Source organism: Ochotona princeps, chromosome 33, assembly GCF_030435755.1.
Source record: "Ochotona princeps isolate mOchPri1 chromosome 33, mOchPri1.hap1, whole genome shotgun sequence".
In the NCBI taxonomy this organism is placed as follows: Eukaryota; Metazoa; Chordata; class Mammalia; order Lagomorpha; family Ochotonidae; genus Ochotona; species Ochotona princeps.
In genome coordinates, this window is record NC_080864.1 from 2,538,011 (window position 1) to 2,550,567 (window position 12,557).

The following is a 12,557-nucleotide window of genomic DNA, read 5'->3' on the forward strand; positions in this document are numbered from 1 at the left end:
CGTGCGTGTGAGTGGTCGTGGCGAGGCCTGTGGGGTGCTTTGCAAGGGTGGGGGAGCCAGAGCTGAGACCCAATGGGCAAGCTGACTTGGGGTCCTAATGAGAAAATTGCTCCCAGCCTAGTAGCCCTGCTCTGCGGCTGAAATTGCATCCAGCCCCAGCCAGCGTGCTGCCACTGCCACCACAGGCCCCGCCCTTTAGGAGGAGGTGGGGCAGGGGTGGAGCGAGCAAGCCGGACTTGTGCAGGACTCGGTACCCCCCACACACACACATACACCTTGGAGGGCTTCTTCTGCCTCGCGGGGAGTAGGGGTATGTGTGAGCTGCAGGGTTAGGCGCAGTTCAGAACCCACTGCTGGGTCCCTGGAAGACAGAGGAGCTGGAAGCATCGCCTTCCTTGCATTTGTACCCGGCTCTGCTGCACACTTGGAGCATCCACTGCATACAGAGGGGCTGGGGCAAGCTGGGCCCACCTGCTGGGCAGCGGGAACCTGAACTGGTATTCAGCATCACAGTCCCCCTGTATGCTTGCACCCTTTGCCTATCCAGAAGCCCTATACCCTAGCCAAGCGCCCCACTGAGGCAGAGTTTGGGGGCTGGGTGGCGTGATGGATCAGGGTTGTGCCTGCCTCCACAATAGGTCAGCCCAGGACCCACACCCCTACAGAGCTGGTATCCCTTAGTCTCCCCTTTCGTGTTGCTAGCTCACTCGAGCCTCTGAGCAGAACCAAGGACAGAATTTGTGCCGCCCACGGCATACACGAAAGACGCAGGGCCTCTGGTTAGTTAAGAATTTCAGGATGACAGTGACCAAGGCTGTGAAGCTGTCCCTGCCTAGCCCTGCGCCACCCCCAGTGGGCCGGGAAGCTGGCTCCCTGTGACGGAGACCTGGAGAAACTTCTGGCTGACCTGGGACCCTGTTCTCTGGTTAGCCTGACCCTCCAAGATGACCGGAGACCACCGTGCTGGGGGTACAGGCTCCTGGGGAGGACGCAAAAGGAGAGGGCACCATTTTGTTGTTGACGACAGGACGCTACTGGTTCACTTTCCAGTGCAGGAGGAGTCCGGGCATTCAACCTGAGTCTCCCACGTGGATCTCAGGCGCCCTGTCACTTAGCCATCACGTCCCTACTGCCTCCCTGGCTCAGCGAGAGCAGCAAGTTGCCACCGCCGACAATAGCTGAAGCAGAGCAAGCAACCCAGAAGGGGTCCTGTGTTAAGTCCTTGGCGGTCTTCTCTGAACCAATGCCACCCCTGAGCCGATCTTAAGTGCATAGAGAACCCCTGGGTACCCTGAGGTGGGTGCACAGGAGGCTAGGCGGGAGGGGACAGGTTCTGCTGTCTGTGTGGAGTTGGGGCAAGCAGAGTGCTCAGAGGGAGGGGAAAAAGGCAGGGACAAGGAAAGCACCCCATTGTCATCCCCAAATTACTGCCTGGGATGGCAGCGAAGGAGGCGGAAAGCCGACATTGTTTACTTAATTAAAAGTAAACAGCAATTTGCCGCTGCCAGCCTCCCATTAGCTGTGCGCAGAGCCCTCCACGCAAGCCGGAGATTGGCTTTTTGCTCCCACGGAGCCCCACAGCCAGCTCCTGCTGCCCCAGCCCCAGCTCCCGGGGGACCTGGGCCTTCCCCGCTGCTGCCCTCCAGGCTGAGAGGCAGGCCAACGAGAGAGATAGAGAAAAAAGAAATGCCCAGTGGTGTCTCAGAGCCTCGTGGATCAGCAGAAGAGAAGCTGGCATTGGGTGGGCACCGTGAATAACAAGACAGCCCCGGGGTGGCACTGTTGGGCCTGGCGGTGGTGAGCAAGGCAGCGCAAGCAGGGCAGGGGACTTTGGCCTCTGGAGTCAGATGCCACCGAGCTGGGCTGGGGTGAGGGGGGTGGACAGCAGGAAGGCATCCTATTCCCTCCCCCACCAAGGCCACCCCTCCCCCCTCAGCACTACCTGGGGGCCCCCCTCGGCTCTCTCTCCCCACCTGTGCCTTTTTCCCTTGTAGCAGCTTATAAATGTCCTTATTCCATCTTTTTGGCCCTGCTCCCAGAAGGGGGCTTTTCAGGGCTCCTGGAGCGCCGGGGACGGAGGTGAGCTCTGAGGCCTGAGCGGGGAGGGACATGTGCTCATCCACATTGAGGTGGCTTGAGCCTGGGCTGAGCTGAGGACACCCCCCCACACACACACACATACAGCAGCCCCTTTTCCAGGCCCAGGGACCTGTCACTGTGCACCCCCCCAGCATCCCCCATACCAGGGATGGCTGCAGGCTCTGGAACATTCCAAGAGCTCAACAAGGACTGGAATTTAGGCCTGAAGGAGCAGAGGAGAGGAGAGGCCGGGCAAGGTGTACTACGCAGCTTGTCACCTGGGGCCCAGTATAGGTCTGTGTCCTTTTGGTGGAGGTGGGCAGGGTGCAGCTGGCACTATTGTGGGCCCAGTCCCGGGGTTCCACTGCCCCAGAGCCACTGGGCTCTGACTGGGCGCACCCCTGGGAGACCTAACCTCCTGCCATCCATCCTGCACTATGAGGACCCACTCGTTTGTGGCAGGCACACATGCACGCTCCCACGTCTGGCAGGTCCCAGGCCTCGGGGGTCTCACGTGCACGCGTACACAGAAAAATTGGAGCCGTCTGTCCGGCGCATAATTGAATTAAGGGCCTGGAGTTTGGCAGTACATCGCGTATCCGAGCTGCAGCTCCTCTGATAGGCTGCCTGCGATTCCAGCTGCTGCTCCTAGCTCCTCTCCTGGGGCCCTGCCCCCTTTTTCCAGCTCCAAGGCTGACCTGGGCCTGGGGGCGGGTGCCCCTGATACCTGCTCCCCCTCCCTCCCTCTCACCCCCTGGCTGACTAGCTACTGCTGGTAGCAGGCTGGGGTCCCCAGGGGGTCGGGGGGAGAAAGGCCCCCCTCTCCAGAAGACCTGGGACTGCCTGAGCCAGAGTTGGCCAGGCTTCCAGGCCAAAGCACAGACTATGAGACGATAGGGCTTGGTGGGGGGTGGGAGGTTGGGGTTCCCTACGGGTGGCAACAAGATGCCATCCCTCCCCCTTCTCCCTTAGGGCCCCGGGTATGGCACGGATGGCGGTGCCAGCCTCTGCCAGCCACCACCATCTGTTAGAAGCCCCCAACCCTTTATTCCTGGAGCCAGACAAGCAGTTCTGTCCTCCCGTCCTCGGGATCTGGAGGGGTGAGCTCAGGTCTGGTTGTCCTCTGAGGGCAGCCCCAGCTCAGAGCCCAGGGGAAGGGGGAGCAGCAGCAGGAACAGGGAGGGGTGTGCCAGCCTTGCCTGCCAGGGCACCAGCTGCCAGCACTACATGTCCTCTGACACCTACTGTGTGCAGGATCTACCCTTGTCCCTTCCCGCCTCCCCCCGCCCGCCATCCACAGCTTTGGAGAAACCTGGAAATTCTATGAATGGCTGGCAGTGTGGGCATTGTACCTACCAAGGCAGGTACCCGCAGGGGAACCTGGGGGAGGAGGGTGGAGGGTGGGAAAAGGGACTCAGCTACCCCCTTACCCTGGGGCAGAGAACTGGGGGGCCAGGAAAGCTGCCCAACCCTGTGAAACTCACTGCCCAGGGTCAGGGGAGTGGGGGGCGGGCCTCACCTCGGCTAACCTCGGGGCAGAACAAAGGGGCCTTTCTCCACACAGGCCGCAGGCCGGGGAGGGTGTGCCCGCCCGCCGGCTGCCGCTGCCCCTGCAGAGTGCAAGGGTTTTTTTTCTTCCCACCCCCCTTCCTGACTTTTCTTCATTTCTTTCTGGTTCCTAATCACTGCCTTTTAGCCTCAAGTTCTTTTGGCAGGAGGGAGAGGTAGAGGCGATCTTTCTTCTCCAGTATTTATCAAGTGCAGAAACAAAATTTGACAGCGTCCCCAGCGTGGGAAGAATATTTGTGGGGGTCTCCAGGACACGATGCCACACACTCCCCCACGCCTCGTGTGGAGGGGAGAGCTCCCTCCTAACGGGGTCTCTCTGAATTACAACCCACCCGCTCCGCGCCCCAGCTCTGCACCTGGCAGGCGCCCCACCTCTTGCTCTCTCCTCGCAAGCTGTTCCTAATCAAACCCAACGGGGAAGCTGAGCCCTCCCAGCACATCACGGGGTGTGCTTGGCAGGGGCTGCAACGGCACTCCGCTGCCTCGGGCAGCTCCTTGCCCGATGCCCAGCCCGGGGTCCAAGCCGCCAGGTCCTTGTCCTTTTTCGTGGTGGGTGTGCAGGGGTAACCCCAACCCCTTGGAGCTCCTGGGCCCGGCTGCCCGCGCGCCATGCCGCAGCCCTCCGAGGGCAGCTAGTGTTAACTCGCTGCGCCACCTAGCCGCGGCGCCGGAGAGTGCGCGCTGGCCGCTGGGCACTGGCCTCTGGCCACAGTCCGCTGGCCCCAGGCCGTCTCCCGCCCCAGCTCCTTTTGCTGGTCAGGACGTTAGGAATGGGGGAATCTGACACCTGCCAGGCAGGAGGATAGATATAATTCTGTCCATCGTGTCTGCAAATATTGGTCATCCTTATATATGCTGGGCACTTTACAGTGTGTGAAATATTCTCATCTTTTATGAAAATGTCTGAACTACCAGGTCACCTCTCACCAAGAGGTGGCAGAGACACACTGGGCTCCATTGGCAGAGGTCTACGAGGTCATGTCCAGGCCATGGTGGTTTTGTCTGGGCCCTCCAGGAGGCCATCTGTGTGACCCAGCCCTGCCCTGGCTCCCAGGGCTCCTGGTGGGAAATTTGAAGTCTAGGGTTCAAATTCCTCACGCCCCGTGTGGACAGACAGCTGTGGGTGGCGGCTGCCTCGGAGCCCGCCTTTGGAGAGAACGCTCCTGTCCCTTCCTCTGGGCGGTCCAGCACCCAGTTAGGAGGCCAGCGTGCCCGGGCCTGTGCCCCGATCCCTGTTGAGCTGGCAGGTTTAGCTGTGTGTGGGGCGTGGGTGTTGAGTGCTGGGCCTGTGACAAAGGCGTTTTCTCCTCACTGGGCAAGGTGCCAGCTAAGTGGGACTTCCCTCCGCCGGGTGGCTGGCCAGTGGATAAAAGGACGAGGCTCCGAGGTCTCTTCCTGGAGGTGACCCAGCCCCACAGAAACCTTTTTCCTCCCTGGAGATGACGACTCAGGGGGTGCTCTGGGGGTGGCCCAGCTGTGACCCTGGTAGGAGCAGGGTCTCCCTGAAGCAGTTGATTGTCCCTGGGGGGGGGTGGGGGAGGAAGCACCTTCCAGGTCAAGGGCAATTCCCTCAGGGCTGAGGGAGTTAGAGCACCTGGGGCTGGCAGGCAGGTGGCTTCTGCCTTACTCATGCAGGTGGGAGAGTCAGTGGGCTTCCTGGGCAGCGAGAGGCAGGGGCGAATGGAAACAGGTGAAGCTACAAGCGTGGCGACCGATGCTCCCGGCCAACCCTGTCCCGTCTTCACCTCTTGCCGAGGGCTGGGAGGCAGTAACCTGCTCTGAGGGGGGAGCCTCTTCCCGCCCCCCGTTTCATCTAGTCGAATGTTCCTTCCTCCTCCCTTCCCCACAAGCAGAGGGGAAGCTATGCGGGGCTCTGCTGGGCCGCCCAGGCCGTAACGCAAGCAAAGCTTTTCCAACCTTTTTTTTATTTTTAAGGAATGTTTTTCCCCCTGCCCAGTTTCTGTCCCCCCAAAAGAGAACTCCACTCCTGTGCCTTGCCGGCCCCTCTGCTCCCCTTCCTGTCTGCCCGATTCAGAGCTGTCTGTATTTGAACCACTTTGCTGTGGCCCGCAACCCCCTCCTTTGGCATGCCTCGTCTCCTTTTTGTCTATCACCCCTACTCCTTCCTTCCCCCAAACTCCTGCGTGTCCCAGGCATGCCCCCCAAGTGGCGTGGCCCCCACAGCCCCTTGTCCACCCCATCTCATACCAGGTTGGGATGGGAGCCTGGAGGAGGACTCATTAGACCAAGGGCAAGTGTATTTGGGGGCTGGGGGGTTGGGTGATGCACAGCTTTGGGAGGTGGGGATGCTATTAATAGCAGCGAAAGCAGCTGGGGGTTGGGGACGGATGTCTGGCCTGCCTGGCTGGCCTGGGCAGCTCCGCGGGCCAGAAAGGGCAGTGCTGGAAATAGAGGGAGTGGGGGTGGGGGCACCAGGAACTGAGAGGTGTCCTGTGTTGTCAGCTTGTCATCAGATTGGGGCAGGAGACAGAAGCTTCAGGAGCTGGGGCTGTGGGGAGTTGCCTGGGCCCCCCACCATCATACAACTCCTGACCCCGTTGGCTGTAGCTGCCAGCCAAGGCGCGACCCCCACCAGTGCTGCCAGGTGAAATGCCCTGCTGTAGTGGACCAGCACCTGTGTGCCTGGCATCTGCCGCAGTCCACTCCCAGGGCTGGCCTGGGCCCCTCGGGGTCCTGGGGCATAGATGCTGTCTCTCCTGTTTTTATCCCCACTCACACTCCGCTGGCCATTGCACACCCAGGCCCTAACTCCCTGTCTACTCTGTGGACCCCGAGGGTCCACCTCGGGCAAGACCCCACATTCTGCAACCACAGATGGAGAGCGCACTCCTGCCGCTAGGAAGCTGGGGAACCTCGGCCTCACTGGTGTGGGTAGGGGTATGAAGCTCACCTAGGATGGGGGATGCTGTGAGGCCCACGCCCAGCCCCAGCCTGGCCCTGATCGAGCATTCTGCATGCATTTCCAGTCTCTTCCTGCCCCTGGGATGCCGACAAGTAGTGTACTGTTCATCCGCAGGTGGTCACTGGGCCAGTGGGTTCTGAGGCACGGACATGTCAGGGTGCAGAGACCCGGGCATTGTCACTGTTGGCCACCCCCTCCTCTTTCCACCTCCTGTTTGCTTTGGAATCTCTGCAGCCCTAAGAGACACAGAGCAGGGGAGGGACCGAGGGGGGCACCCCTCCACCTCCCTGGGGCCCTGCCCCTCCTTCAGCACTGGCATGGGGTCACCTCTGGTTCCTGTCTGCTGGGCTCTGCTGGCGATTCCTAACTATAGACACCCCTGAGGCACCTGGGACAGCCCCCAGGTCCTGCTGCTAGGCCTGCACAGCTCCCAGCCTTGGGTAGGTCAGCAGGAGCCCAGAGGCCCAATGGCATAGTCTGGCACTGCTGTGGCCGGGGTCTCACCTGTGAACTGCCAGGGCAGGCTGGGAACAGACAATGGGGCCTTGCCCTCCCTCCGTCCACATGTACCAGGGACATGGCGCTCCTCTCTCCTGTTCCTGGCGGCTTCTGGTCACTCCCTGGGGAAATGGGACTGTGTGCTCAGGTCCTGCCCGCCTTCCGGCTTCTGCTGCTGCTGCTCTGGGCCCAGTTTCTATCTTCAGCCATCCTCCCTGGGTTTCAAGCAGGTGGTGGGTCACACGTGCCTGGGAGAGCTCCCTGCAGGGCCCGGCTGTGATGGGTTCAGGCACACACGCCCGTCCGTGTGTGAGGAAGGTAACCGGTGCCTGGGGACTGGACGGCATGGGCTGGGGGGGTTCCATCTACCTCCATTGCAGGGTGGGGGTGGTCTTCTCCATCCGGACACTGTCTGGGACTGAAGCTTTTAAGAAGAGACCTATACCTGGTCTTCCGCCCTCCTGGGTGCCGGGGCATCCCAAAGTGGCTGTGTAGCTCTAGTAGAGTTGCACATGGAAGATGAACTGTCACATCCCAGTGCTGGCCCTGGCTGGGTGGCGTCCCCATGACCTAATCACTGGGTCCCCTCTCTCATTGTCTGCCCTTGAGCTCGGGCCCCAGACGCCATCCGTTCCTCTTCCCCTACCGCTCAGCCCCTCTGCCAGCACTCCCTTCTCGGAGCAGGTGTCTCAAGTCCCAGCTTGCAGACTCTGGAAGGCAGGACACATGTCTTCTGGCCCATCCCACCTCCCACCCACAGCTTCAGGGCTGTGCTGTCGGGCCAGCCTCTAGCTTCCAGGCCATGCCAGTGTCGAGGGATGACAGAGGAAGGAACAAGCCTCAGGAGGTGCCCAGGGTGAGGCTGGCGGCGGCCCTGGGGCGTGGAGGGATTTACAAAGCAAGGGCCCGGAAGCCCCTGGGCCTGGGCCCAGCCCCGCCTTCCTCTGCCCTCTATATGCCCCGTGTTCCCAAGGACAGCCTCCGTCCCCCCGAGTGCCCTGCTTGCTCAGGCAAGGCGAGCCCCTCTATGAGCCCCCGTCCGTCCGTCCGTCCGTCTGCCGCTCCCCCTTTTCGGGGTGTCTCGGATTCGCAGACTTGGGTTTCAGGAGGCAACAATGGCTGTATTCTCCAGCTCTGATTGCCACAGGCCCAGCCTGTGGTTCCCTTCGAGATAGAGTTTCCTGTGCCTTGGCCGCTCCGGAATCCCAGCGGAGGGGGGCCGGTACTGGGGAGGGCCAGAGTGTCCCCTCCCAGGAGAAGACGCTGTGACTGCCACAGGCGCCCACACCTGTCTGTGGGGCTCTTGCCAACCGCCACTGCCCCTCAAGCCAGTCAGTTAAAGCCTGCAGTTAGAGGGGCTCCTCTCTGGGGGCCGCGGAGGTCCCCCCTCTCCTCCTTCTCTTCCTCCTCCTCCTCCTCGCTTCGCCTTCTCCTAGAAGGCCTGGTGACACTCCCAAGTGCTCCCAGGGCCAGGCGCCTCGCACAGCCCCCAGAGTGGGCAAAGTCGGAGGGGTTGCCCAGCTGCAGACCCTTGGCAGAGCAAGTTTATTGCGAGTGGGAGCCCGGGCAGTGTTGGCTGCAAGGAACAGACATTCCTCCCTTACCTAGTGGGAGCCATAAATTTCCCCACCTGTAACTGGGGGGGAGGAATACACACACACGCACGCACATATACATACATACACTCAAGTGTGCGCTTCACCCAGGTTTGGGTATCGTGCCAGGGGCTCGTCCTGGCAGCAGAGCGTGCCCTCCAGGATCAGAAGAGGCCGTGTCCCACACACTCATGCACGCAAACAAAGTGAGGGAGAAAAGATGGGCCAGCAGGAGCGAGGGCAGGACCGAGAGAGGGCAGCCGAGCTGCTGGAGCCAGACTCAGGGCTCTGTGCTGGGCATGGCCCAGAACCCCAGCCGAGCCAAGTCCCATGGCAAAGGCCGAGCCACAGTCCAGGTTTGCCACCTGTAGGAATCTACCCCACGGCCCGGACGCCCATGCCCAGGAGGAGTGGGTAGCTCCAGGATCCCTGGGGCCATAGGCACCACCGGCCAGACCCCAAAGCACCTAGAATGAGCCTTTCCTTCCCTGCCAACCTGGCCCAAGGAAGGACTTAGACATAAGCCCATCCAGGGCAGCCATAGGGCATGATGACTGCGCCACATGGAGACACTGTCCGGCCTCAGCTTGAGGTGACGCCACTCCCCCCTTAGTCCAGTCACCATTCACTCCAGGAACCCAGCAAAGGGGGGAGGGGATGGCAGCCTCCGGAGAGAGGTGCCAGGTAGGGGCTGCAGTTGCTTTGCCAGTTTCCATCAGGGTGGCTCTGAGCCGAGGCGGGTGCGGTTAGAGCCTCCACATCTCTGGCCATTACGCTGCAGAGAGAGGCTGCCAGGAGACGTGGCCCCAGCGGGGAGACAGGCTAGCAGGGAGACAGCCTCAGGGTGCGGGCAGGCAGCAAAAGGATAAGACACAGCCCCGCACCTGCCTGCCTGTGGCAGCCAGCGCCATCCCTGCCCCTCCACTGGCCTGCAGGCCACCAGCTGGCCCATTGTCCCCAGTGAGCGCGTACACACACACACACACACACACACGCACTGGAGCAGCTCCTTCATGCACACCGCGGCACAGCCTGCCAAGGGGGCTGGCCACACCGGGCCTTGAGGCAAGGAGGGCAGAAGGGGGTGGCCGAGAGCCGAAGCGCACAGGCCAAGCAGAGGCCCAGCCGGGTCCAGGAGGCTGCCCTCCACCTGCAGCTGGAGCAGGGAGCCCCCCACCCCATGTGCTGCCGCCGGTCCCCTCCCGTGCTGTTGGCAGTGGGCAGCGCAGGGCCTGTGAGCAGGAGATAAAGAGTTCAGGCAGAGGGGTTTTTCTCACTAACTGTGGATTTGTGTGTTTGTTCAGCTGGTGGCTGTGATAAGCCCCACTTTGCCAGATAAAAGCCAGGCAGTCACGAGGCGGGGCCTGCCGGGGTTGGGTTTCTCCCGCTGTCCCGATCCTGATCTCTGGGTGAGCCTGAGCCCCCCAGGGGGTCAAGGAGCACCCATAGAGGACCCAGCGCCTCTGCCCCCCCCACCCCAGTGGTGGCAACCCCAGAGTGTGGGCACACTGTCGCACTGCTGACCATGCCTCTGTGTGGGCAGGACATGTCCGCAGCCTCCCCCGAGGGCCTGGGTCGCGGTGGCCTGCGTGGTCCCTGCGGCCTCCAGCTTAGAACCACCAGCCTCCTTCCCAGTATGTCCACAGTCACCAGGTCCATACGGTCCCAAGGTGCCGCCTGCCCGCAGTCTGCTGGGGCAGGGGACCCACTGTCGCTGAGCTAGCCAGCTGAGATCCAGGTCCAGCCGCCTTGTCACAGAGCCGGGGTGTCCCCAGGCCCAAGGCCTCGGCCCTCCTAGGGCCTTGCTCTACCAGCAGTGTGCCGGGGACTACGGGAGATCATGCCGGCCACAGGGCTGTCCTCTGCTTCCCCACCCCTTGCCCCACGCTCCGACCCCAGCCTGGGTCCAGATTTGCAGTGTGTCTGCCTTTTGTCCTGGTGCTAAGCTGAGCACGGCGGGGGCCGCGGGTCGAGGGGGGGAGGACAGCTTTGTGGGACTGCTGGCTGCGGCCGCCAGCCATAAAATGGCTGCCAAGGTCTAAAATGGCTGCCAGCAGCGCCAGGAGCAGCGCCTGGAGGCGCGTGGCAGCGGGCCTGGCCTGCGGGAGACGCCCTCAGCTGCTCGCTCCTCTGCACCGCGCGTGCGGGGCGGCCGGCACTGTCCTTTCGGAGTGGTGGCCTGGGTGAGAAGGGGTCCTGTCCGTTGCGCCCCCCCACCCCGGAGGAGCCCCATTTGTCTCCTCTGCTTTGGCCACTGGCATATCTCCATGCCTGGCACCTTTATGGTCCTAGGCATGTGCACCTGGCTTGACTCATACACACACACACACACACACACACACACACACACACACACACTGAGCCCCCGTTCGTGGCCTTTCACAGTGGCCAGACCTCCTGCCCGCTCTCCCCAATCCCCAGCTGGCCAGGTGTGGAGAGCATGGTGGAGACTAATGCCGTCTGTAGCAGAAACTCCCACCTCCTGGGCAGCAGGACCAGGGCCAAGTCCCTGGAGACACACCAACAGGAGCTCAAATCAAACCCCGGGGGCTAGGGATGGACTGAGGCAGTATAGTGACAAGTTAGGACTGGAGAGGCCACTGTCCCAAGGTGCGCGCACACACACACACACACACACACCTGTCCCAAGGTACAGATACGCCATTCCTGAGGGTACACACACACTCACACCCGGAATCGGGATCTCCCTCAACAACACATTCTGCTTGGTCTGTTTTCTTGATTTGCTACAACTCCCTTCATTCTGTTTCTCTCACATTTATGTCATGAACGCGCCAGAGGACAGGAGAGCAAGACCCGGAACCTTTGCCTCGTGTGCCTGCCGCTCTGGGGGGCAGATCACAGCCACAGGGCCGGTACTGCCAACCTCAGACATGGCGGGCCCTCGGCTGAGCCCCTGGGTGGTGGGCAAGACCCAGGAGGCAGGGCCAGCCTGGCCAGCTAGCACTCAGGCGCCCAGGTTTTCAGAAGTCATCCCCAAAGTTGTTCCCCTACACCCCTGCGAGCAGCTGAGTCTTTACCGAGTGCAACCTTCTTCCTGCTCCACTGCCTGTCCCGGCCTCCTCCGCCTGCCCCCTCCCTACACCCGCCACCTTCTCGCCAGCTGTCGTGCCCAGGCAGGCATTCTGGAGGTCTCTGTGGTGCCCCTGGCACACAAAGCTTTGAGGACCCCCAGGGGCGGGGGCGGGGAGGGACAAGGGGGCTTTCCCAAGCTCTCGGAATGCTTCACACGGGCTCCTCCACCCTGCCCCCAGCGCTCTGCCAGCTCCTGGCGCACAATGGGCCCTTGTCTCAGGACTCCCTGCGAGTAGCTGTGCCACTAGGGCATGAGACGGCCCAGACAGGCGGGCACAGGGCGGGTGGCGGCAGCAGGGCAGGGCCCCTCCCCCTCCTCCCACCCCAGGCTTGCCAGGCGCTGCCTGCAAGCAGGAAGGTAAGGCAGGAGGAGGAGGGGCCCACGAGGTAACTTCCCACTGAAGGTGACGGAGCAGAGACGCCCCCCCGCGCCCCAGCACCCATCCCAACTGTACATGACGCTAGTCTGTTGCTGGCATCTTTGCCCGGGCATATTCATTTGCTCCTGACATTTGTGGGTCTGGAGAGATGGACTTTGGTGGTCCCAGCCCAAATCCTGGCAGGTGGCTGAGTAGCTGGGAGACCTGGTGGCCCCCAGAGCCCGGGCAGCCTTGTGGTCCATGCACATGGGAGGCCTTGATCTTGACCCAGCCTTCACTTTTGTGTCTCCTGCAGAATCCGGACAATCAGACAGTTCCAACCAGCAAGGAGACGCGGACATCAAACCACTGCCCAATGGTCAGTGCCTTTGCCCGCTACCCTCCAACCAGAGGCGGCCATGGGCATGGGATGGGATG

At 62.0% G+C, this 12,557-nt stretch overlaps 1 protein-coding gene across 3 annotated transcripts in view; it reads left to right on the forward strand.

Annotated features, from left to right (window-relative positions):
• NFIX (nuclear factor I X) overlaps positions 1–12,557 on the forward strand; it is a 53,521-nt gene that overhangs the window by 24,771 nt on the left and 16,193 nt on the right. For all 3 annotated transcript variants that reach the window (XM_058657704.1, XM_058657706.1, XM_058657705.1), the window contains exon 3: positions 12,436–12,498. In XM_058657704.1, the coding sequence (XP_058513687.1) occupies positions 12,436–12,498 (63 nt within the window). The remainder of the gene's footprint in view (positions 1–12,435; positions 12,499–12,557) is intronic.